The sequence below is a fragment of the Mytilus edulis genome, chromosome 9, assembly GCF_963676685.1.
Source record: "Mytilus edulis chromosome 9, xbMytEdul2.2, whole genome shotgun sequence".
In the NCBI taxonomy this organism is placed as follows: domain Eukaryota; kingdom Metazoa; phylum Mollusca; class Bivalvia; order Mytilida; family Mytilidae; genus Mytilus; species Mytilus edulis.
This window is the reverse complement of record NC_092352.1, coordinates 59,797,650-59,824,774: the sequence shown is the minus strand read 5'-3', so window position 1 is coordinate 59,824,774 and position 27,125 is coordinate 59,797,650. Positions and strand designations below refer to the sequence as shown.

At 30.9% G+C, this 27,125-nt stretch overlaps 1 protein-coding gene across 1 annotated transcript; it reads right to left on the bottom strand.

Moving 5' to 3' along the window:
- Positions 1 to 333: 333 nt before the first annotated feature.
- LOC139488707 (uncharacterized) lies at positions 334 to 25,614 on the bottom strand. The gene is made up of 9 exons (XM_071274526.1): positions 25,432 to 25,614; positions 24,121 to 24,384; positions 23,847 to 23,957; positions 23,272 to 23,619; positions 5,626 to 5,907; positions 4,290 to 4,349; positions 3,817 to 3,864; positions 2,352 to 2,415; positions 334 to 927 (listed from the first exon to the last, which is right to left on the bottom strand). The coding sequence occupies exons 1-9, from the start codon at positions 25,529 to 25,531 to the stop codon at positions 522 to 524; spliced, it is 1,683 nt and encodes a 560-aa protein (XP_071130627.1). The 5' UTR covers positions 25,532 to 25,614; the 3' UTR covers positions 334 to 521.
- Between the last annotated feature and the right edge of the window lie 1,511 nt (positions 25,615 to 27,125).

The following is a 27,125-nucleotide window of genomic DNA, read 5'->3' as shown; positions in this document are numbered from 1 at the left end:
ATTAACGCTAAGAGACGTAAGACGTCCTGGCGTTTAATAGTGGACACGTTTTGGCGAATAACAATTATCGGACACGTTTGGGGAATATTGGATATTACGGACACGTTTCGACAGAATAGACACGATTGGGGAAATCGGACACGTTTGGGGGACAGGACACGTTTGGGAGTGTTACATATATATTGATCAGCAAAATCCATCTGAGTTATCATATCATTCATTACTATGCCCAAAAAATAAAAAATGAAAATACGTTAGAACTTTAGATAACTAGGTAATGTTATTGAACTAATTTATCATGATTAATTACTATTAAATCAGAACAAAGGCTGATTGATGTTTGGAATTAATTTTATTCATGTTAACAATTTTTTTCTGTACACATTTGGCCTATTGTTTTGAATGAAAATACACCTGCCAGGTCTGCATTATTTATAGAAATGTTAACCCTCGTATTTGTTTGCTTTACAAGCTTATTCACATAGACGGCTACATTAATGCCATGTTTAAACGTGTAAAATTCACGTTCGAGTGGTAGTGTCATATTCATCTTCTGTTTGCTTTCCGAAGAAATGATCGTACGTTTCTTCATTTCTGTCCGTCAGCTTGTGATGACTTCCGGAATCATAAATATTGTCTGCTGTATGACTGTATATATTGTTATCATTTTGGGGTGTTAGTTGTTTTTTATTACTGGAAACATCGTAAGTTCCATCCTCGTCAGATATATTATATAGATCGGCTAGTTCTTTACCACTCTGATCTAAATTCTTTGGTAAATATACATTTGCGTTGTTCTTTGACATTTTATCTTGACCTAAACATTGAGACGAGGATGGATTTAGTTGACGTTCGTCGTCATATTGCAGTCCTTCAAAAGCGTTGCTAGCTTTGCCAGGTTTAGCCACCTGTTTACCAGTTGTAGATCTGTAACATTACATGTAAAATTTAACATATTTGTTTCGTGATATACCATAACTAATATATTGGAAAAAATTAAATAACACATGTACCTGACTATTTTTTCCCTAACCTTTTAGAATGTTGAACATATCTCGTAAAGTTCTAGCAAACATACTTCATTATTTGCATCCGTCACGGTATATAGGAATATATGCCTCATTGCATTGTGTTATCAATGTTGTTTTTTAATTCTGTTAAATTCAAATATATGAGTTTTAAGACAATTCTAAAAAGAGTATAATTAAATTATATTAAATATTATTTATTTAAGTTGTACATAAAAAGGACAAACATACAGCCCGCCCCTGTCCTTTAAAAATTTCTATTTGGAAACTGAACATATGAACATACTTTGCCGTAGTAATAAACCATAAAGGGTGACAAACGTTTCCTCTATATCGTAAAAATTTCATATCAACATTTCATCAAATCCAATACATTTATATCAATGGTTTGTACTGGTTGTAAGCCACGTCTTTGGGTACAGCAGTCATCATCGTGTTACAATTTTAAAAGAAACAATTTCGCGTGTCTGACGTCAAAAAATTTATACGTCACATATTTTTGTCGTTCAATGTTTATACAAACTATTTTAAAATTTCACATCGGCAATGTTACATGTAGCATACAGGGTAAAAAAAATAAAGCCTGTAAGAATTAATTTCAGAAATGGACCGAGATTTAAAATAGTCCAAAAGTTCTATTGAATTTATAAGAATCCACAAATGTGATTTAATAATTTTGACGTTTTTGGTTCCATGTATTTTCTGATTTATAATAGAAATATAACATAATGACATATTAAAGAACAATAACATACTGACAGGATCTTTTACAGTACAGAGTCACGTTATAAGAACCAACGAAACACAAAAAGTCGCATATACAAAACACACCAGCAAAAATGAGAGATAATACAAACACATTGACGGGATGTATAAGTACCGAGCCACGTTAAATGGATATAACAGAAAACAATCCAACAGTAAAAATAATATTAATAATAGAACAAAGACAAAAGCAAAAACAATATAACACGTTGTTAAGATGATAAACAACATCAGTATGCAGAATCAAGACCATCATGTATTAATTGTGAAATTGATACGGGATATTTATCAACAAGGTCTTGGTACCTTGGTATTTATTTTTTTAGCCATGGCGTTGTCAGTTTATTTTCGATCTACGAGTTTGACTGTCCCTCTGGTATCTTTCGCCCCTCTTTTACAGTATATGCCAAATTAGGGTTCTCCAATAATGTAAACACAGTTCTTCGTATATAAATTGTAATGTCTTTAAGAATGGTCTTGTAGGTTTTTCGTCAGAATGTCATTGGTGGTTTCAATCAAATAAAGTTATTAAAATACATGTTAACAACATCATATTACCTTTTGATGCGACGTATAACACACACAGCTATGACTATAACAAGTAATCCTCCGCTGACACCAGCTGCTATTACTTAAATAACAGAAAAAACACATTTAAATAAAATTAACAAACATGTATGAACCCTTATCGTGATATTCTAAGAATCAATCACAAAAAAATGATTGTAAGACTACGGTTATCACTACATTCAATATACATTATTGCAGATAATACAGTCAATATAAATATTAGTAATTGATATCGCTGCATGCGAGTGGTAAAAGGGAGCTTATCTCATAAAGAAAGATATCGAGGGTACGCATTTACTATGGTACAATAAAAAAAGTGTCGCCCTCTCCATAATGTTTTTTTTTTGCTTTAGACCATCATTTTATTCCTTTTGTTGTTTTGGAGATTATGGCTTCTTAATTTCGTCTGTTTTATATGAGCCTGCAAAGAAGCTTTTCTGTAAAACTCATACTTGTAATGCTGTGAATTGTAGGTAGAAAATTGCAATTGATGAAATAGAAGAGAAAAAAATATTCATTTGTTTTTTTATCCCCGTTTTATTGGTTAACCAGGATTAGTTGATTCCTGGTGCTTTCCCATTTTTCAGAATTGTTCCTTACAGTTTCATAAAACAGTGGTGATGATATTAAAGTTTCAATTAACGTGTTTCGAGAAGAATACAAACGACATGTTTTATCTTCTAACATTCACACATTTTACGAATTATTTAAACAAGCTAAAGATATATTTAAAGAAATGATGTTCTTATCCAAAATATAAAGCTTGAGATGCATGAAATATTTAAACGTAAATGTATTTGAGTCACAATTTTGTTGATTGATTATTTTGTAGTTGCTTAACAAAAACCAAGTTGTAAAGAACATCTTTTGGTTATTCAATACCTATGTTATTGTATTTATCAAAATTTAGTTTGGTGACATTTCTAATATTTAACGCTCTTTTCATCAAATTTTCATCCGAATTAACTTCTAAGTTTCAGTTGACCATTTGCTTGTATTTCATAGTTATGGGGGTTGTCAGAGATATAATATTATTATTTTTCTAACCATCTAAATAGTGATTATGATTCAACCAGAAACCAAATAAAAAACAAAATACATGTGTCCTATTGCTGAAATTAAAAATGTATATCAACATTTAGATTGTGGCAAACACTAATCACTGTTGGCACCGTTTCCGTTTCCGTATACGTATTCAACGTTACATTGTATATCCTTTAAGATTTTCATTTCATAGATGCAAATTATCAGATCCTTCATATCATTTAATTTTTTCCTATACCACATAGCCGATGAATATAGATTAAGTATATTACGATCCTGAAACAGCATTATATCACACATCGCACGTTTCAGAATATTTCTCGTACAATATATACCGAAAAATTGTATTTCATTACAGATATAACAATCAAAGTATTTTGTTTGTTAATTTAAAACAAACATTTATTACCTAATATATTATATTTAACAGGAAACCCCAAAAATCCTCTTCTCGTATCTGCCAAAAAAATACATGTGAAGATAGATAGATTAATAAATAAATAAAAAAACAGCAATTAATATACAGAAAAATAACTAATTGAAATAATTGATTCACAAACGATCATGTAGTGTAGTACGATACTGTGAAATGTCTATAGGCAATTCGCTCAACGCACGTTTAGGCAACATAGGATTTATCAGAACAGTTCAAAAGCCAAATCGACTACAAATTGATAATACCGAAAATTAAATTATGCTTGTCTAAGTGCTGCAAAAAGCAATATAAATCTGGGCAACACAAACCCTCAGTATAAGTTTCAGCATATGGGAACCACATTTGGTACCGTTTTGCGAAGTGATATAACAATTCGTTTGGATTCAATTTCTCATCCGAACTATCGTACATGAAAAAGACAATACTGTTTAAATCTTATAGAATACCTTCAGATTGGATTCTTGACTCTGTTGAAATTTCCATATTAGTTGTTGTATGAGAATTGTCTAAAATACCACAAAACTATTAAAATAATCTTGCAAATACTGGATATGAATCAAGTTATATATTTTATTTCAATAGTATGTGTTTTGTAAATGCGAGAATAATCTTCAAACATTTAATAACAACTATTGCATTAATACAAAAAAGAAAGAAAAATCAAATTATAATGATTATTGTAACAATATGTATTGTGTGAAAGTCACAGGATTAAATTCTGATTTGGATCATGGCACCTTGCTAATACAATCGACATGCTTGGCTAGATTTGACAACATACACGTCAAAGTTCTTATTGTTGCTCTTATTTCTACTGACTATGTATGTCCGCAATACTAAATAATATAAGACAGAAAAGACAAAAACATGCTACTGTTAGTCTTGTTAATTTTGAATCGAAATTACAAGACTTAGTTTACATTGTTGTCATGCATATGTTTCTCTAATACTAATGACAGTCGATGACAAGTAAATCTTTTTAGAAACACACTTAAATAACATTGGGACTGGATCTATGCATACTGAAATAAAAAAAAATTAGGACGGCTCCGGGTGTAGGAGTTTCTTGCTGCATTGAAGACCCATTGGTGGCATTCGGCTGTTGTCTGTTCTATGGTCGGGTTGTTGTCTCTTTGACACATTCCCCATCATTTACATTCTCAATTTTATGTAATAAGTAATTTAAAAGATATGAAATTGAGAAAGGAAATATGTTTGCGTTAAGTCCCAAGTGAAGACTAGTTCAATATATTTGTATCAATAACTGGATCAGTCGAAACTTTCTTTTGCATATAGATTATATCGTTTTAATGCATTCATCATAATTACATATTGCTTGTGAAAAAAATAAAAGTATGCATGACAGTCAGGTCTACTTAAACATGCTAAATTCTTTTTTTTATAAATATAATCTAATTGTGTAAGCTCAAATTCAGTGCCTCTAAGCATGGAGCAATTTCCTGCATAAGAGTGAGAATAACAATGAAGTACGCTTCATATGTTACCAAGTCAGGAATATGGCAGTTCATTCGTTTGATTTAATTGAGTTTTTGAATTTGCTATTTGATTAGGGACTTGCGGCTTTAAAATTTCATCGGAGTTCAGTATTTTTGTGATTTGACTTTTTGTATACCATGATTAACATGACTATCTAAACATTAACCTTAATGTGTGATGTGCAACTATATTTCGATGTTTTGTAGCAATCCAAAGTAAGGCAGAAGGTGAAACCAGTAGACAAATGTAACGTCTTTATGTCAACATGAAAAGTAAAATACTTACTGATGCATTCATACGTCACAGAAATATTTTTGTTGAACACGATACAATCTTTATATTTGTTCATAAAATCCGACACTGTGAATTTACATTGATCCGATTTTTCTATGTTTCTACAAATTATATTAAGATCTTTTTCAATCGATTTTTCTTGACAATCTGTCTTATGAATATTTTGGGTTTCTTGTTGAAACGTCAAAGCTATGTCCCCAGCAAGGAACTGTGTCTCACATTCTATTCTTATTGGTGTATCTACATCCTGGCATGTGGTGTCAACTGTTTGTCCTTCATTTATAAGAAAACAAATTCATGTCGATTTTATGAGAGTTTATGAATTTCCTTTATACAAATAAGCTTTTCAATTTCATTTTTACATACATATGTTGATATTTTAAATCCATGCTCTCACTTATATTTTTCACTGTAAGAAAGTAATTAACCAGATCGTGTTGTAAATGTTTAAGAGATGAATACATTGATCAATGAGACGAATATCTAATAACATAAATGATACCAATTGTTCTGAACAAGATACGCATTTCGACAGTCAATGTCTTTTCAGTTAAGCTCGAGGCCAAAACATTTGAAAATCAAAAACTTATGAAAACATCTGTGTAAAATCAAAAGAAATAGATCCGACTTTTGTAAGTATTTCATGTGTTTGAAAAAACATAAATATTTCAAAATGTTCAGAGGTCGTCACTCCTTCTTGAATGGGCATGGCGGATATCGTAAAGTTTTTTTTTAATACACTTTTTTTTCTATGGATGAATACAGGTGCTACGTAAAGTTTTGTCTGCACTAATGACACCCCGACGAATTCCAATAATCGATATTACAAAGCAATGTTTGAGAAATTAGTGATACTGTATGAAACAAGTTTTTCATTCAACAAACAACCGGCATTTCCTTATCCAAAAAGGTATTTATTAGCATGATTATGCTAATCAGATATGAATTAAACCTATTTATCAGAGGACTAGATACTTAACCCGACGATGTATTGCAAAATAAAGACAACAGTACTAACGTAGAATTGTAAGGACAATTCCTCGTTCCTTTTTTCTCATATTTTTGTTGATATAAGTTGTGATTATATTTACCTTCACACTGTCTATACGCTATCGATGTATCATCTACTAGAATATGGCGTACTGTGGAACTATAATAAAAGTTTGCTACCAATGATAACTTGAATGGAACTTGTTCATATACATCTACTGATATATTGATCCATTGCCTTAAAGATGTAGATTTACCCTCTGTAGTAAATATTAGAGTATGCGTTCCGTCATAAGTCTTGTATATACTAAAAGAACAAGCAGCATTACTGTTGGAATAAAGTTGGTACCACAGTGACAAACAAATTGGTTCTCTGAATTCCTTCATTGTATTAATGCGTGCATTACCAGTTGTACTATAAGAATTTATTGCAGTTATGCTATGACCTCTAACTGAAAAATAGAAATTATCTACATGTGTGCATCAACAATCCTGTAATATCTAAAGCATTTCATGTTCATCATGATTGTTTTGAAAACTAAAGAGATACTTATAATAACAGTGGTTCATTCTATATCGTTCATATACATAGTCAAGATATCTAATTAAGTAGTAAATTTCTAAAATAACTGTTTCAACGAGTCATATACACAGAACAGATCATTTTCAAATTTATGGAAATCTTCATAAAGTGTAACAATAAAGATAGATAATGAACAGACCTCCAGTATGATCAAGAACTCCTGCAGTACGGTCCCATTTGAAATTATTTGATGATTCGACGACCCAATCTCCGAAATCCTTCTTAAAAGTACTTACACTTGTGCCGTTTTCTGTAATAAATCGAGTTAAGTGATAAATTAATATGTATAAGTCTTATTTATAAGTAGTATTTTACAATTATACGAAAACATCCTCTCATTGATAATTAACAAATATGAATATAAAGTAAATTAACTATTTAACCAAGTTATGTGTAATTAATGAATTAAGGTGGTGTCAAAGCATTATCCATCAGATATTAAAAAACGGAAAGGATTATCGTGATCCGTTGGGATATAGAGGAGCATAAGTCTAATGTCAACTGTGGCTAAAGTGTTTAGTCAAATAATGAATGAAAGACTAGTAAGATATCTCGAGAACAACAATTTATTGAGCGAAGAACAAAATGGATTTAGGTGTCTAAGGTCATGTCTTGATCATATTTATTCGTTGTATACAATTCTGCGTAATAGAAAATAGAGGAATTTGGACACATTCTTATGTTTTGTCGACTTTAGTGACTCGGTCAACCACACTATCTTGTGGAATAAACTTTTTAAGTTCAGGTATATCTGGGAATATGTTCAAAACGATCAGATGTCTTTATTCAAAACTAAAAGTTGCTGTCCGATTATCACCTGGTATACTTATGGAATGGTTCTCAATAATAGATTATGGTGTACGTCAAGGTGACAACCTTGCTCCGACACTTTTTGCTTTATTCATAGACATCCTAGTGCCAGAGATTTATTGGGTGATGGGAAAACATCTCCGATTCCAGCAATAACAGGTGATATGGGATGGACTTCTATACTTGTAAACAATCAATGTAATATAATTCGTTTATGGTGTAGACTTATGAAATTTCCTGATTTCAGGATCAGTCGTAAAGTGTTCCTTTTGGATGCCGATCTTTCCACACGCTACAAGGACACCTGGTTCAACAGTGTTAAAACAATATTGAACAATAGTGGTCTATCAGCCTAAATTAACTGTACAAACAACCATGATAAGATCTCAACAAAATATGAAATTGATTCCGTTAAAACTAATCTTGTTGATACTTTCAAAGTGAATTGACTATTAATGTTCAGAACATGCCAAAACTAAGAACATACAAGTTACTTAAGACCGAATTTTGTACTGAACCGTATGTTAAAAAGTTCTTGTCCAGAAAACAGCGATCGGTTATAGCAAGAATTCGATACAGTTCTCTACCTTTAGAAATCGAACGAGGTCGATATCGAAATATTTCAGCCGACCGGAGAATCTGTAAAGTATGCAACTCCAATATGACTGAAGATGAAAACCACTTTATGCTTTTTTGTGACCGTTACTCTGCTAGAAGGAACGAACTCAAACGAGAACTCACCTCTGTTAACTTTGACTCCCCAGAAGAATCACTAAACGAACTGTTAACGAACAACCCGAAAACGGTGGTAAACTTTATCAAAAACTGTTTAAGGATGAGACAAGATGTTATATAAATACTTTTACTTTAACAAAACTACACGACTTAAAAACTGTTAAACTTAATATTTTATATCAAATCAAATGTAGCTATACATGTATAATAATGTTTTAAAATAAGCCTATAATGCTGGCTGAAAATAACAATGTTCATAACATATGTATTATATTATGGCAATTCAGGTTGCACTTTAAAACATTATTTATTCATTCATTCATATAGTTGATATCGCAAGACAAATATGGAATAATATATTTGGTGTATATGCATAAATTTGTTAATGGTTATTGAAATGAAATAGATTTTTCTACTACATTTATCTCCGTATGTTGATTACGAATTATGTCAGAGTTGTGCTTAGAGCGACGGTTTATAGACAGACGGGACATACTGGTTATCTTTGGATACGTTTATCCGGCACTTCTACATTAATAGAAAATTTCCTTATCGATGTCACGGAATGGTGAATTAACAAGTGAGTTTGCCAACGCTCGTACTTAATCATGAAGAAAGGGATTATCATTGTCTTACATGTACATAATTTTCATTCATTGTATTGAAAACAATAAAACAATATGAAAAAAAAAATAAAGCTAATAACAATACCCCTTAAGAAATAAACACAAATCCAATTTGGTTGTATAGCGTTGACCTAGTATTTTACATGTGGGCAATTCCTAGGTGATAAAACGGTACTATACAAATACCGTAAAATACTGATACAACATTAAAATGAGAAATTAAAGCCATCGGTTTTAAACTAAATCAAAATTCAAACTAGGAAATGGTTTATTTAATGGTTGAAATTATATTCTATCTTTATTTGAATAGTTTCGAATACTCTTAGATCGGTACTTTGTGATCATGTCTATTTGGAATTGTCAGTTTCTTTGCGTTTTTTTAAACTAATTTCCTTGGGTATCTCTCAGCTCTTTTTGTCTAACTTATTTATAGATTTTATATCAATATGTTTATGCTACACCTTCGTCTGATTCAGGGTATGATTAGTACTCAATAATATGTATGGTAAAATATTCAATACCGTGTTTACAAGTGTACGACAGATTGATGTATCTTAAACTCCGTAGACATGCTGATGTAAAGTTGTAATCCATTAGACAGGAACTTGCACCATTACAGTTGTCTTCTATAGTCTGTGTATCTTTGGAATTTAAAACACATTGATTTGGACCACATGACGTTTTCTCAGCATGTACAGTGATGTTCCGAATCTGTATTATTGAAGTATTCCAACATGAGATGTTTACTGCATTTTGTTCGGGATGTCGTATCGTCGTAACCACTTCTACCATTGGCAAGAAAATTAAAACGATCATCATGTAGAATTTTATAACTAATTGCAGCATCGAAATTATATAATTAAAGTGGAAAAACACACATTAAAACTTTTATCCATTTATTTTGTGACACTTTCTTCAACCAACAGAAATTAAAAGCACCACCTCTACCGTTACAAAAAATACGCAAGGAGAAAAACACCCCAACATCAGGCAAATGGAAACACAAATCAAGATTCAGGTATGTTAGAAGGAGTTCTAACAGACACATAATATCGAAATGTTGAAATGCTTACTAAACATCTTTATCAATTGGTACATTGGGTAAAAATTAAACGCTTTGAGTTTAAAAGGCGCACCACGTTTATCGATGTGCAGCTTATCAGTTTCATTTGTATGTCACTCATTCATTAAAGTTGTTTTTGAGATACGCCTAAATACATGCAATTTATTTATTCGTCCTGATGAAATTACAGAAATTGAGCTCATACATGTAAAAGCAAAAACAACTTTACAAATACTATTACTGATGAGTCATAAAACATACGTTAATATTAAACATATTAAATGTATACATTTGTGAAAATGTTAAAAAAAACCAACAGCTCCCAGTTCGTACTATAGTTGGTTCGTTGGCATATCAGGAAATCTCTGAAAGGACACCATTTGTTACAAAGGATAAGCTTTATTTTGATATTCTTGTTTAGAAACTTAAACGGACAATACAAACATTAACATTTCTTTCAAAAGTTGTTAGAATTCATTGTTTTCATCCACATAAATTATATACATAGGGTATATCGTTCGGCTTCAACTTTCGTTTATATAGAACGAACCAAGATTAACTTTCAGGTATTGTTCATTTCTGGCTAAATTTTGCGTTATTCTTAATGTCAGTTTATCGTAAATGGCTATTCGTCTGATTGAAAATCATACCACGTCTTCTTATTTCATTTTGCATCTTTAATTATGAGGGGTTGTCCGTTAAGCAAAAGTATGAAAGATAAGATAAGTTAAGATATTTTTATTCCAATTAAAGGGCCCATGAAAAACAAAGTAATCTTTTACAATGATTTTTTTAATTGACAAAATAATAATATATTAATATGAATATGACCATCTCAATTCTTAGATGTTAAACCACAGCCAGATCAGAGCCACACACATATTAGAAAAAAAGCTTAACAATTATATTTATTATTAAAAGGCAAATATTCTCAACGTCTCAAATAAAACAATATTTGTACTATATTGATAGTTTTCTCAGTTCAAAACATTTATTTATATAAATTGCAATACTTTTCAATACCTCTAGGTTTTCTTGAATAAAAAGCCAATTAAATTTGGCACTTGTGCTTTATTTTTCATGAAACGAATATGTAAACGCTATTATTGTAAATTTATACACCAACATTTACCCGGATTGAACAATTGTTTTAACGAGAGATATTCCTTCATTTGAGAAAGTATGCGCAACTGAAGACCTCATATACAACCACTCGAAATATAAATTGATTTAAAATAATATTTTTGACGATAAAGTACAAAACATGTAATTATGAAAATAAAAGATGTAAAGGTTTTTGTGTATTGAAGAAAGAACGCTTACCTGCTGTATGCATCATTAAAATATCTAAAAATTGAAAATATAGAAATAAAAATTCACTTATCCACAAAGAATACATTTTGAATAAAAATGTGTCATGGATGTGGTATTGTACAGGAAGTTTTTAATGTTCAATTGAATTTAAAAAAAGTGTTATTGCTAATTTTACCATTCAACACAATGTAATTTGGTCGTGTAAAATATAATTTATATTAATAAGGGAAGTACATATGTTGTATTGTTAAAACTAGGTTAACATTTTTGAAAAAATACACTTCAATACATAAACTGCCATTATTTCTATAAATGATGTATAAATTAGTCAATATTTCATTACAAAAAACGTAAAAAAAAGTGTAAAGCAAACGAAATGAACAAACTCGTATTACTTTTGGGTACTCAAATTTATATTATCATATTTCTATCAATGTTTCATATAAAACTGGATGATATTTTAGATTCAGTTTATCATCTCCTGTTGGTATAATACAAATCAATTGAATTGTTTTTTTATGAACATACAAATAAACATTATTAGAATAATATAATTTCCTAAAATGTTTCGTTAACTGCTGTCTAATTAATATCAATTCCTGCATTGATTAAATTCAATGATTTATTTCTTTAAGTTCTTTATTTGATTCCTCATATATGTTACGCGTGGACAAACTACAATACATGAAAAATAATTAAGACACTAATAACAAAAGAATACTATTCAAAGATTATAAAACTTATAAAGTGCACAAATCTGGATGATAGTCGACAGTTTCATAATACCAAAAGAAACATAATGCATTAACCGATACTGACATAATAACAGCATCTTTTGCATTTTCAGTACAGGATTAGGGTTCTATCATATTGCAGAATATAAGAACCCTAATAAATACTTTTGAATCAATTTGTAGTGTTTACCCCTCTGCCTTCATAAGTCATATTTACATGATTAAAACGATCATTTTAGAATAAACGAATCATATCTTTGTATCATTCCACTTACCACTATGCTATTTATTTAAATTTAGATTCAAATGAGTTAATTCTGATACTGGTTGTCAATAGATATAATATCAGATTATTACATGGCATTTTTCATATCGTATGTATTATCACATGTATCAGCCCTAGGTTCAATATCAGCCAAAGAGTCGCATGGCTCGAGGGCTGATATTGACCGAGGGTTGATAATTCATGCGATATAAAAAATTGCAAGTTATGATCTTTTTTTTTCACGGACGTCGGATCCCAAAATTTGTACATTCGATATGAAATCTTTCTACCAGATGTCTCAACAGAAAAGAAAAACATTTCAATATGGACGAATCGACAATTTTATTTTTTCAAATCAACAATATACATAATGAACACTGTTTGGAAAAGTCAATTTTTTAAAGGTAACTTTCTAAATTATGTTTGAAACTTTAAAAAAAACACATTTATTTAAAAATTTGTTTGGTTCTTATTTTTTTTAGTATTATTATTTTACACAATGTACTTTCAGTATCCAAATAATTGTTTTTTTTAATTGGTACCAATTCGAAAAAATATGGAATTTACGTTAATTTAATGCTATTATCACACAGTAAATATCATATGTTATTTATTCTAAGTACAATGTATATGATAATATTTAATATTGCATAAACATCGTCTAAAACGTATAGTGCGGGAATATACATTGACAATCTACTCTCTTTATGTACAAAGGTACACATTGCTCAATTTATCATTATATTGATATTCTTCAATATTCAACCAACAATTTATATGGATTCTTTAACCCTGGTTGTGAATTAACCCTTCCACACCGTTCAACGTTGGATAGAGCATACATGCACTTTAATTAGTATTTTGAATATCGATTACTTTGAACTACCCAATTGGGATAAATTGTAATATACAGGTACAATAACACAACTATATTTTTGATCACTTATAAAACTGTGACCCCAGAATACAAAAACACAAACTTTATATTTCTTTTCAAATTCTATATAATAGCTGAAGGTTTTACATTCTAGGACAAATTACTCATCTGTATTATATTACTCTGAGTCAACCAGACTCTGCTCTAGTTTGCCAACGCCTTCTTTTTTAACAGAATTTAATTGATTTTGAATTATGAAATCGTATGTTTAATCCAGTCGACTGTCCACACTATACTATTAGACCACTTAAACTGTCTGAATATAAGTAATTGGAATATATTTGAGAGAGACAGAGAACAAACAACACCATGAGATAGTATGTTTGCTTTGTTCACACATCGATGTTAATTTAAAGGAATTTCATACAAATGAGAGGTTTCGCGCTATAAAACCAGATTTAATCCAACATTTTCTACATAAGAAAATGTCAATACCAAGTCAGGAACATACATGTTATCCATTGGTTTGAGCTTTAGATTTTGCCATTTCGTTCGGGACATTCGTTTTGAATATTCCTCGGAGTTCAGGATTTTGTTGATTTTACTTTTTATAGTAAGAGTCTATAGGTAATCAGCCTAGAGCTTATAATCGACCCCATTCATCAAAATTATAATTCAACTTAAAATCAGTTATCACTTCACATTTTTCTAGACTTCAAACACTACGATTATGGCAGAATAAACCTCTCTTCTTACTTTCTTTTTACTTTGATCGTTCAATTTATCGAAATTAATAGAGAAGAACTGAGCTCTAAAAAACGATAAACAAGTAAGTGTTCTTTACAAATAAGACTTTTAACTATTTTTGTTTATAATTTTTTATTATAAATTGACAACCGGAAAGAAAGTATAAATAAAAATAAAAATAGAAGTTAGCTTGTAATATTGGGTAATTTTCACAGAGTTTATATCCGGTTATTTGTTGGTTTGCTTTTTCATACATATCTTTATGTAGTACATTTTCCTTCTTTCTAATAAAACCAGCAAATTATGCAGTCTAATCCGGTTTAAAACTAAAAAGGGTAGAAAAATTCTATTGCATTTAAAAATAGTAGGTACTTTATCATCCACTTCGTTGCAGTTAAACATTCTGAGTTTCTTAAGCTTGTTTACATGGAAAAATGTGAAGAATGTGATTGGTTAACTTATCAGTCTACTATAACATGTATAGGTTATGGGTACAGCTTTTTTCGCCGTTGGAAGCCGTACGAATGACTATAATTGCTCACATCCACTTTATTCGAGTTTTGGTGGATAGTTGTGATTTTGGCAGTCATATCACATCTCCGTATTTTTATAGTAAACTTTTCTTTGAATAGTTCATTATGCTTGAACACTTTTATCATTTATTTATTATCACATTCTTGCATAAATGTGTTATAGTTAATAAAACCTTTGGTTTATTGGCTTAAAATGTTAAAGTATCCGAGAAAATGAGATGTATAAATGAACCAAAACGGACATTATAATGAAGCAAAAGGGGTTTATTACTAGCATTCAACATCTGTGAGTCATCTTTTGTATTATATACAACTGTGTGTATGCAGATAAGATGGTTTGCATTGGACAAGACTTTGTTCTTTAAATAGTTGTATTTTTGATGATTTTTTAAACAGAAAAGGGTAAAACAAAGTCTTCCCTTAAAATTGACAGTTTTAGGAATCATCGTAAATCCTATTCACTTTAGACATTTTTTAAAGATCGGTTGGTTCTTGACCATCCCGATTCAACATCTTTATAGATCGTTATCACTGGGTAATATAAATCAGTCGGGATGATCTCGCGTGCCCCGGAAGGGCAGACAGATTTTGCTCAACGTGTGGTACCCGACGTAGTATTCGTGATTTTTTTTTTTGGTAGTTCATATTCGAGGAAACGATGTGGGGTTTTTGATACAACTGATTCATATTCGTCGTCACCTGTTTGTTTTCTTTCAATTAGAGCAATCATAATCATATCAGGTATCAGAGAATGCAATTTATAAAAATAAAAGATTGATAGTGTTATATGTTCAAATGATCATACACGGTAAAACAAATCAATGAATTTATATTTATAGAATTGATGCATTGTCGCTTAGATATATCCCCAAATTTCCCTGTAAATCTAGTGTCAGTTGACTACTAGTGTCACATTTGTTGACAAAAAGTACAAATCTTTCATTTGTGTGCAGCCTGCGATATTAATGAAGCGGCAGAGAGACACAACAAGCTCATGTTCCGTTGTCGGAAGTGGTGTCGTCGTTTTCATAATTTAGGTTGTTAGATTTCTTGCTTGGAATATATATGTTTTTACATTTATTATTTCGAGACCTTTTATAGCTTACTACGTGGTATGGGTTTTACTCATTGTTAAAGCCCATACAGTCACATATAGTTGTTAAACTCTACGTCATGTGGTATCAATGTGGCTGAGAGTTGTCTCATTGTCAATCATACCACATTTTCTTCTTTCTATATATGTGTTGTTTTGCATTAAATATTACTGTATTAAACTATTTTGACATACGATAAATTTGTAAACCTCAATGGATTGTAATAAAATATTTAAAGGAGTTCATCTTCAAGATCTTAAAGATCTAGGTCGTCGTACGGCCTTCAACAATAAGCAAAATATCTACAGCACACTTATGTGTAAAAAAAATAAAATCACAAAAATACTGAACTCCGGGGAAAATTCAATCGGAAAGAACCTAATCACATGGCAAAATCCAATACAAAACACACCAAACGAACGGACAACAACTGTCATATTCAGGCATTTTCAAATGTAGAAAATGGTGGATTGAACCTGGTTTTATAGCGCCAAACCTCTCACTTTTACATCAAATTCCCGTTATATTTACAACGATGTGTGAACAAAACAGACATAATAAATAAAGTAGTCAAAATATGAGTACAGCAGTCATCACTGTGTTACAATCAATTTTACAAAAAAGCACACAAGCATCTATCAAATAAAAAAAACACATGCATTGCTTCGTGTGTCTGACGCCAGAAAATTTATACGTCACATTTGAAGAAATTTTGTCGTTCAATGTTTACACAAAACAATTTTATAATTTCACATTGGAAATGTTGGTATACAGGGATAAAAAATCAAAAGTATGTTAGAATTAATTTCAGAAATAGACCGAGATTTAAAATTGTCCAGAAGTTCTATAGAATTTATAAGAATTCAAAAATGGTTAATACCACTACTCGATTAAATGGTAACGAAATGACAAATGTAAAACAAAAACTTACGGCCTGGTTTATGTAGAAAACAATGAACGAACAACAAATATGATATACAGCAACAAACGATAACTACCGATTAGAAGGAAACTGACTATGGTTATCATTACCTTTCATATACTGTCGGAAAAAGAATAAAATCAATCATTATATATGTATGAATTGAACAAGTGTTTTTGCTGCATCATATTAGCCAATAGTGACGCAATTATATCACAAAGAGACCCATAAACTAAAGAAAATGAAAATAGAAAATACCTCGAAACATAGATTAACAAATTACAGATATAAATAATTGTCCAATCTGAAAACGTTACATATATGAATTTAAGCAGAACCTACTTCAGCAAATATATGATAGAAAAGACACATGAAATTGGTCAAAATGAGTCCGAATATTTTCAAGTCTGAGATTAACAAAATAAAAGCTGAAAAAGCTAATAAATTGAATTTTAAAATCTTTATTTGTCAATAAAGCACTTATAAATAAATATATCAAAAAGTGTTGCAAAAAAAAAAAACCCAAATAGATAGTTCTATAATAGACAAATTATTGCAATTGCCATGCAGATGGGAGCTAGTGCACGCATCTTTCATTATCTATCAATATTGAACTTACCATCATTCCAGTATATTGGAACTTCGAGGTGCGATGAGGACGCTGAAGTGCAATGATATACGCTGTATGCAGTTGAAAATAGAGTTATTCATTTATTATTTTCTGTTCATTTTTCTAAATTCATTTATACTATCTTATCAACTTTAAACGGGTTTATTACTTCTGTTTCTTTTTAGAAATACAGTCACCAAATCTTATCCACATATCTGCTATTTTATGGCATGTGCAAAATATATGTTTAATATCTCCAATAGCTTCATTGCAGAAAGCACATTTATCAATTTGTCTTATTACAAATTAAAAAAAAAAATTTTGTGCACAAAAAACCGTGTTTTATTCTTTACTGGAAACAATGAAGTTTTAATTTTTTGTGGAGTTAAAAGACTTATTAAGCACGTTTCGTTCAAAATTTGTTGTTCTGTCTTAAGAACCATTCGTCCTCATAATTAAGTTTTGCATTTTATTTAATATAATATTATACATACATGACATATCTTTACAGCTTATGTTTTTTTATAATTTGGTATGAATGGACGTGATTTTTAAAGATTGTCTATGGATATATCTACAAATTACAAAAAAATATTCAAATAGAATACAAGAAATAAGAGCAAATCAGTTTTAGTTTGCTATAAATTTTAGTTTTGTATTGTCATTTGATAAAATTATGCTTATTATAAAGTGCATATATTTCTTTACTTTTAAAAGATTTCTATTTGAACCAGTCCTGGTTTTTGCACTATTACATAATAGTGGTACTCCATATAGTGGAGGAAAGAAGAAAGAAAAAAACTACAACCGGAAACCAAATATGACATACATTTTTGGTATCGGCATCGGATTCGACCCATACCAGGTTAATTATTGGCAACATTAATTATACGGAAAACAAAAGGGCCTGGAATGGTGGAATGTTGAAACAAAACCATCGCCCTATAGTAGTTATTTTAAAGTTTCATTCTTTGATTTGTCGTTTAATTTCATGACGGCTAACAATTTGAACCTTGTTATATAATATATAGAATATGTGTATTATGTTATTGACAAATCAGATTAGCATGTTATAGTTTCAGTCATATATAGTCGTTTCATATTGAATCATATAGAATTCAAATTCAGAGAAAATGCTAAATGCATAAGATATTATAAACAATACAAATTGAATATCTGCTTCCGTGTTTTCAAAGAATACATAACTGTGGGGATATTGTTTATGCATACACATGTTTATCTGATTCTGAAGGGCTAGTAAGCGATTCATACTGAGATGCCTCCAGTTTCATCGATACCTATAATGCATGTTCTGTAAATTCATATGTATGTTTATCTGATTCTGAAGGGCTTGTAAGCGATTCGTATTGAGAGAACTCCTATTTCATCGATACCTGTGATGCATGTTCTGTAGATTCATATGTATGTTTATCTGATTCTGAAGGGCTTGTAAGCGATTCATATTGAGATATCTCCTGTTTCATCGATACCTGTGATGCATGTTCTGTAGATTCATAGGTATGTGTATCTGATTCTGAAGGGCTTGTAAGCGATTCATATTGAGATAACTCCTGTTTCATCGATACCTGTGATGCATGTTCTGTAGATTCATAGGTATGTTTATCTGATTCTGAAGGGCTTGTAAGCGATTCATATTGAGATATCTCCTGTTTCATCGATACCTGTAAAGCGTGTTCTGTAGATTCATAAATATGTTTATCTGATTCCGGAGGGCTTGTACGTGATTCATATTGAGATAGCTCCTGTTTCATCGATTCCTGTAATTCATGTTCTGTAGATTCATAGGTATGTTTATCTGATTCTGGAGGGCTTGTTATCGATTCATATTGAGAACACTCCTGTTTCATCGATTCCTGTAATGCATGTTCTGTAGATTCATAGGTATGTTTATCTGATTCTGGAGGGCATGTAAGCGATTCATATTGAGATAACTCCTGTTTCATCGATTCCGGTAATGCATGTTCTGTAGATTCATAGGTATGTTCTTCAAGTTGCTGTTGTATTTTTAGTGATTGGTAATGACTAATTGGTTTAGAGTCTGATTCATAAATATGTTCAGCTGAGTTTCGACTTGTTGATAATGATTCGTATCGTTTGCAAATGTTTTCATCCTGTTCAATGGAATTCTTTATGTTTTGTGGTTGATGTTGTGTTGTATGAGTTTTATTTTTATTTTCCTGTATCTTACGAATACTAATATCCGTCATTTTCTCATATTTGTTTACATTATAGTCAGTGGAATCGACCATTTCTCTTGCAGTTGTATTCTGTGGAGCCTGACATAGTTTCAAATTTTTGGCTCTTTTTTTTCTGTTGCAAACAATCACGATGATCACTATAGCAGCAACTATTAAGACAGCCAGTGTTGATACGACAATAACTGGGATAACAGCTGCAAAATATATATAATAAGCCGTAATAAAACAGCCGGATTGAACATATCATTATCCGGATGAATGACCAAAATAATTGCATGGCACAATCATCTGCCTTTATATATTTTAAGGTAGGGATGCTTTAGAAAAATAGTAATTTTCACTACGCTTCAAATTTGAAAAGTGAAAATTTATAATTTTATGTGTCATTCTCTTTAGAATATTTGTTCATTATGTAATTTATAAATCATAATTTTTGCTAACTTAACTTTTAACTTTGAAATCTCCCCAAAATAAATTGATTTGGCCTAATCCTATAATGATTTATTATTATACATTTTGAAAATAAAACAGTAACCACCCTTTGGTTATGGTTTATGTCAGTCATATAAAGCGAACGATCTGACTAGTGAAAGTTTTTGTTCTTGAATCTGTTGAGATATTTATAGAATAACTAATCCATGAATTGAAATATAGAAAATTATCGAACGAGTAAATGAACAACTCATTAATTTACGAATTCGCGGCACGAGTGAACGTTTTTTTATCCGTTTTTCGAATTACAACATTGATCACGAACTTTTTAAAAGAACATAGAATAAAAAAATTAAATAAAAAGAACTAGACCTTTTTCGAAGCATTATCAATTTGATTTGATGTAATGGTATAGTCGATACTATTGCCATTTTGTTAGATGTCAGATGTATTTTATTTCACATGTGAAATTATCGTATGTTATATTACATAGAATGTCAGATAACTGCATGGTACACGCTTCTACAACGATCCCGCTACGTTTATACCACGTTCTCACCACGCTTATTTTGCGACATCACTACGCTTATCACGATCTTACTGCGCTCATCTACGACCATTTCCGAATGCAACATGATCTTATCACGCGTCTAATGCGATTATAGCACTCTCTTACCCTGATCATACTTCGATCACACAACATTCATACCGCGATCATACTACGCTCTCATCAATAACGTCAACATCATGTTCCATATAATACTGCTCTATTTCATCTTTTTGTCCTTAATACCTGTACGTATAATTCATGGACAAAACACAGTCATGCCACTAGAATCTATCAAAAATCGTGGGCGTGGTGGTAGGGGTAGAGGTAGAGAAGAGGGGCCACTGATACGAATCCTGATCTAGTAGAAGTGTTGGACCGACCAATCCAACCTGAATTGCAGCATATTGCTGGTCCTTCAAGATCAAGTTAATTCGTAACTCGTTCATCATCGTGTCATAATGACCAAACTGGAGTCTCCTTTTGGTTTATAATCAAGAAAGAACCAAACATGAAACACGCCGTCTCAAATTTTTCCTTCTTCTTTTTCGTGGTATAATCGTAGCGGGATAGTTGTGGAAGCGTAATAGGGACGTAGCAGCATTGTGAAAAAACCGAAACTGTACATTTTCACGCTGCTCATACGTCGACTTAACTATCTGTCGACTATAAATATTTCCATGTATATGTGTATTCGTAGTTGTTCAAAAGTACGAGACTTTGTAAATTCTAAACATTCATGTTTGAGGCGTTTTGTAATTCTTCATTTTCTTAAGAAGAACGAAGCGCACTCTTCTAAAATTTTCATTTTCCGAATTGAAACAAACAGTAACCTTATTGATGCATTTTTCATTGATTTTGTTTTATAACAAACGTTAGTATTTGTATATTAGTATTACAAGTATTCATTTATCTTTTTTTCACCATGTAAAGTTGGTACCATACACCTTGACTAAAACTAATTTGGCTCATTTAATTTTCATAAAACTTTGACAAAATATTAGCTGTGATCTTTTGACAGTCGTTAATATGTTACATTTTTTATTGTTATACTTTGTTTCTACGCTTTTGTTGTATGGAAAATATATATATGTCTGTAAAATGTTTTTTTCCTTCTCTAAATGTATTTCTATTGATACTTAACGATTTTGCTCATAATCTGTAAAGGTCTATTACATATTCAATATGAAAACATATTCAAGTATGTTTTGAGATTAGAACAGAGTCTAGATTTATTATTGTGAAACTTTTTTTCCATAGTTCATGAACTTAATCTGCTGAATCGAGTAATGGGAAGTTTTTGTCTGAATTAAAAGTTGATAACCAATAAAGTTAATACGATGGTTAATTTTAATTTATCGTTGGGAATGTACCTTATAATATGCAGAAGATATTAGTTTGAAAAATTAAGTAGAATAAAATGTGTGTCACAGCTGGGGAATATGACATGATTCACTAAAACTCCTGTTTTTGATACATTGGTTATCTAGTATACTCTTCTATGTTGCTTCCAATATTTTATAATTTTATAGATTACCTTCAGATTGGATTCTTGAATCTGTTGAAATTTCCATATTAGATGTTGTCTGAGAAACGTCTAAAATACACCAAAAACTGTGGTAAATAATCCTGCAAACACTAGATATAAATCAAGTATCTTGAAATTATATTTCAATAATATGTATTTTGTAAATGCGACAACAATGTTCAAATATTTAGGAACAACTTTTGTATTAATAAAAAAATTACAAGTTCAAACCATAATGACCATTGAAATATTATGATATATAGTTTGACTATCACATGATCATATTCCTGATTGTGACCATTGTACATTGCTACTTAAATCGAGGTGCTTAACTAGATTTAACGGCATGCTCTAATTTTTGGTCTTAATTTGTACTGACGGTCTATGTCAGCAATGCGAAATGATATTGGCAAACAATATGAAAACATATCCAAGTATGTTTTAAGGTTCTAAAAGGTTCTAGAATTATCATTATAAAACCTTTTTTCCACTGTGTCAACATGATAAAAGTAAATACTTACTGATGCATTCATACGTCAGAGAAATATTTTTGCTGAAAACGATACAATCTTCATATTTGTTCATAAAATCCAACACTCTGAATTCACATTTATCCGATTTGTTAAAGGTTCCACAAAATGTATTTAGATCCTTTTCAATAGAATTTTCTCGACAATGTGTCTGATGAATGGTTGGGTTATGTTGTTGAAACGTTAATTTAATATCCTCAGCAAGGAACTGCGTCTCACATTCTATGGTCATTGGTGTATTGATATCCTGGCAAGTGGTTCCAATTTTCTGTCCTTCAATTAAAGAGAAAACAATGCGTGCAGATTTTATGAAAGTTAAAATTTTGTTAGACCTAATTCTCAGAGGTTCTAATACCTATTCTAACCATGGAATGCGAAAACATCAAGATAACATCATGTATAAAACTTTTATTTCGGGTCACTGCCTGTTTCCTTTTTTGTTTATAATTTTGTTGAATTTATTCTTGTTTACATTTACCTTGGCAAGGCCTATATGATATCGATGTTTCATCTACTAGAATAGCATCATCAGTACGATCCGTGAAGTTTGCTTCCAGTGTTAACTTGAATGGAACTTGTTCATATACATCTATTGATATGTTGTGCCATTGATATAAAGATGTAGATTTACCTTCTGTGGTAAATAATAAAGTGTGATTTCCGACATACATCTTGTATATACTAAAGGAGCAAGTATGAGTGTGAGTATACAGTTGGTACCAAAGTGACAAGCATATAGGGTCCATGAATTTATTAACTGTATTAATGCGTACTCTACTATTTGAACCAACAGTAGATGTTGCAGCTATGATATGGCCTCTAGATGCTGAAAAATATAAATTATATATCTAGGTATTCATCTACAATCTTGTGATATTTAAACATTCCAAGCTTTTTATGATTGGTAAGATCATTTAAGATACTTCTAAGATCGATGGTTTATTGGAAATCCCGTTTAAAAGAACTAAAAGTAAAAATTCAGTTAAGTAATATATTTTGATAGTTGTAGAGGTGTTAATCAAGAATGAACATAAAGATTGAAAATGCTCATACCTCTAGTATGATGTTGCACATTTGGAATACGTTTCCATTTGAAATTATTTGGTGACGCGTCCTCCCAATCTCCGAAATCCTCCTCAAAAGTACTTACACTTGTCCCATTTTCTATAATGAATAGAGTTCAGTTATTAATTCATATATATGAGTACAACCAAGGTAAGGAAGTCCGTAAAGCATACATACTAAAATAGTCCATATTTATTTCTATCATAGTACTACTAAAAACTAAGGAAACAATGAAAGCAAAAAAGTGTAATATTTTTAGTACCGTGTTTACAAATGTACGACAGGTTCATGTATCTCAAGCCCCGTAGGCAGGCTGATGTAAAGTTATAATCCACCAGACAGGTATTTTCACCATTACAGTTGTCTTCTATAGTATGTGTATCATTGGAACTTAAATCGCATTGATTTGGACCACATGACGTTTCCTCTGCATGTACAGTGATGTTCCGAATCTGTATTATTGAAGTTTGCCAACATGAGATGTTTACTGAAATTTGCTCGGGATATCGCAACGTCGCAACCAATTCTACCATTAGCAAGACAATAGATACGATCAAAATTTATATAATATTATATAAGACAAAAACACCCAAAAAATCATGTAAATGGCTACATTAACCAAGATACAGGTCTGAAAGAAAGAAAGAAACAACGTCGAAATGTTGAATTGATTACCAACCCTATGTTACTGCTTTATCCATTGTTACATGTGAGGAGTAAAAATAAAATGCTTTGGATTTAAAAGGCTCCCTATGTTTCCCGATGTGCACTTTATCAGTTTCATTTGTATGGTACTCATCCTTTATTGTTGTTTTGTAGGTACGCTTTAATGCATGAAGTTTATTTATTCGTCCTGGTACAATTACAGAAATAAAGCTCACACATGAATAAGCACAAAACAACTTTAACTTTGCATGAAAGAATAATCGAGTACACACACTATTGCTTGCTTTCGAAAAACGAATAGTACCCATGCGGAATTAGCAGGTGCAGCTTTAACCAACCAAATACTATCAGCTCTGACTCATAAAACAACGGTTAATTTTAAACATATTAAATGTGTACATTTGGCACTATTTACAAATGTACATTGACAGCTCACAGTTCATTATATGATTGGTTCGGTTGCAAATCGAGAAATCTCTAAACGGACGCCGTACCTTACAAAGGATACACTTTATTTTAATATACACATAAACGGATATTAGAAATGTTTTCATTCACACGATCTTTGCATTTTAATGGTTTCTCGTTCGGTTTCAACATTCGTTTATATAGAACCCAGATTATCTTTAGTTCATTGTTCATATATTGTTTAAAACGGTTTCATCGTTGAACAATAGTATGAAATGTAAATATGTTCACGCTATTATAAAATTATACATGTATCAACGTTTTCTTCGGTTTAACAAGACGTTTAAAATGTAGGTCTTTCCTGTTTGTGTGCAGTTCTGTTTAACAGAAGATCTAATATACACTCAAAATAAAAAATAAAGTACATCGTTTGACGATTAAGAAATTGAGGAAACAAATATATTTACCAGTGTATGGATTTGAACGAAAGAATACTTACCTGATGTATGTATGATCGATATACTAAAAAAATGAAAATAGAAAAATAGAAAATCATTTTTCCACAAGGAATCCATTTTGATAAAAAATACGTATGTCATGAATGTGGTAACGTACAGGAAGTTTTTAATGTTCAAATGAGTTAAAAGGTGTTAAAACACAATGTAAATTAGTTGCGTAAAACATTGTTTATAAATTATAAGGGAAGTACGTATGTTGTATTGTTAAATCTCGGTTAACATTTGTGAAGAAATAACTTCAATACACAAATAGCCATTTTTTCTCTAAATGATATATAAATAAGTCAATATTTCATTACAGAAAAAACATGTAACGCAAATAAAATAGAACTTTTTGGGTGTACAGATTAATATTGTTTCCTTCATATTTTTATTTCTTAAGAAATAATTCATGGGGGCTTGAATATATCGTAATTTTACCACGGGATGGCCCTTTATGACAAATATTTTACCCTGAGCGATAGCAAGGGGTAAAATATCAGCATAAAGGGACAACCCGTGGTAAAATCTAGATATATTCAAGCCCCAATGAATTATTTCGATTCTGATAGGACAAATACGGCAATTCTTTTGGATCGAAGCGCTCTTAGAGGTGAAGCCATTATTTGCTGTTCCCATAAATAAGCGCACTATTAAATTGACGTAAAAGAACGGAGCAAACTGAATAAGTGACATGCTCAAACTATTTACAATAACGTATTTAGATATGTTTGGATGATTGTAAATGATAACTTTTCTAATTTGTCTTATATGTATACAAACAATGGGATAATAACACAGTTGAGCATCGTTTGTTTACGTTTCCCTTGTTGTGATGATTTTCGGTTTCACAAGTGTATATTTTCCGTAAAATGCTTATACTCTGACGTCATCATTCTATGACGTCGGGTAGCTAATTCATAAAAAATCATATGACGTGGAGTACGATCGGAACAGCCCAAGCAATATAATCATGTTTTACTACGGGTGTGTACTCAAAGCGTTTGAAGGACGTCATGTTAGAATGTTTCATATAAAAAAAATCCATGATATTCAAAATTCAACTATTGATGTACTTTGGCAAATCACTACTACGTGTTTGTATAATAACATTTTCTAAACCTCAGATTCACATTACCAAAGGACTTTAAAATCACGTGTCTGATTTGCTGACTTTGGTATTCCTTTCAACTGGATTACAAACCATTCCATGCGGTATGAAGAAAAGGTAGGTTTTATTACAAGACACCCGAATTAAAACTACGTGTCATTAAACAAGATGTAAAAACAAAATTCTCAAATTATGTTACGAGTGTACACATAATAAAATTTAACTTCCTCAAATGTTTCGTTAACTGCTGACAAGTTTTGTGCTCAGTAGAATTACATGTTTGTTTCATGTATGCATCAAATAAATTTAGTGATGACTTTCCTTTCAATTTCTTATTTACACCCAAACACAAGAAATGTGTTACACGAGGACAAGATATAAAGTCAAACTCGGATTAAAGAGAATAGACATAGTTATCAAAGATACCAAGATTATAATTTAATACACCAAACGTGCGTTTCGTCTTCATAAGACTCATTTGTGACGCTCAGATAAAAATAGTTATGCCTATTACAACTAAGGTAATCTTCCTCTGGGATAACAAAATCCTTAATTTTCTAAAAATTCAAAGTTTTGTAACAGGAA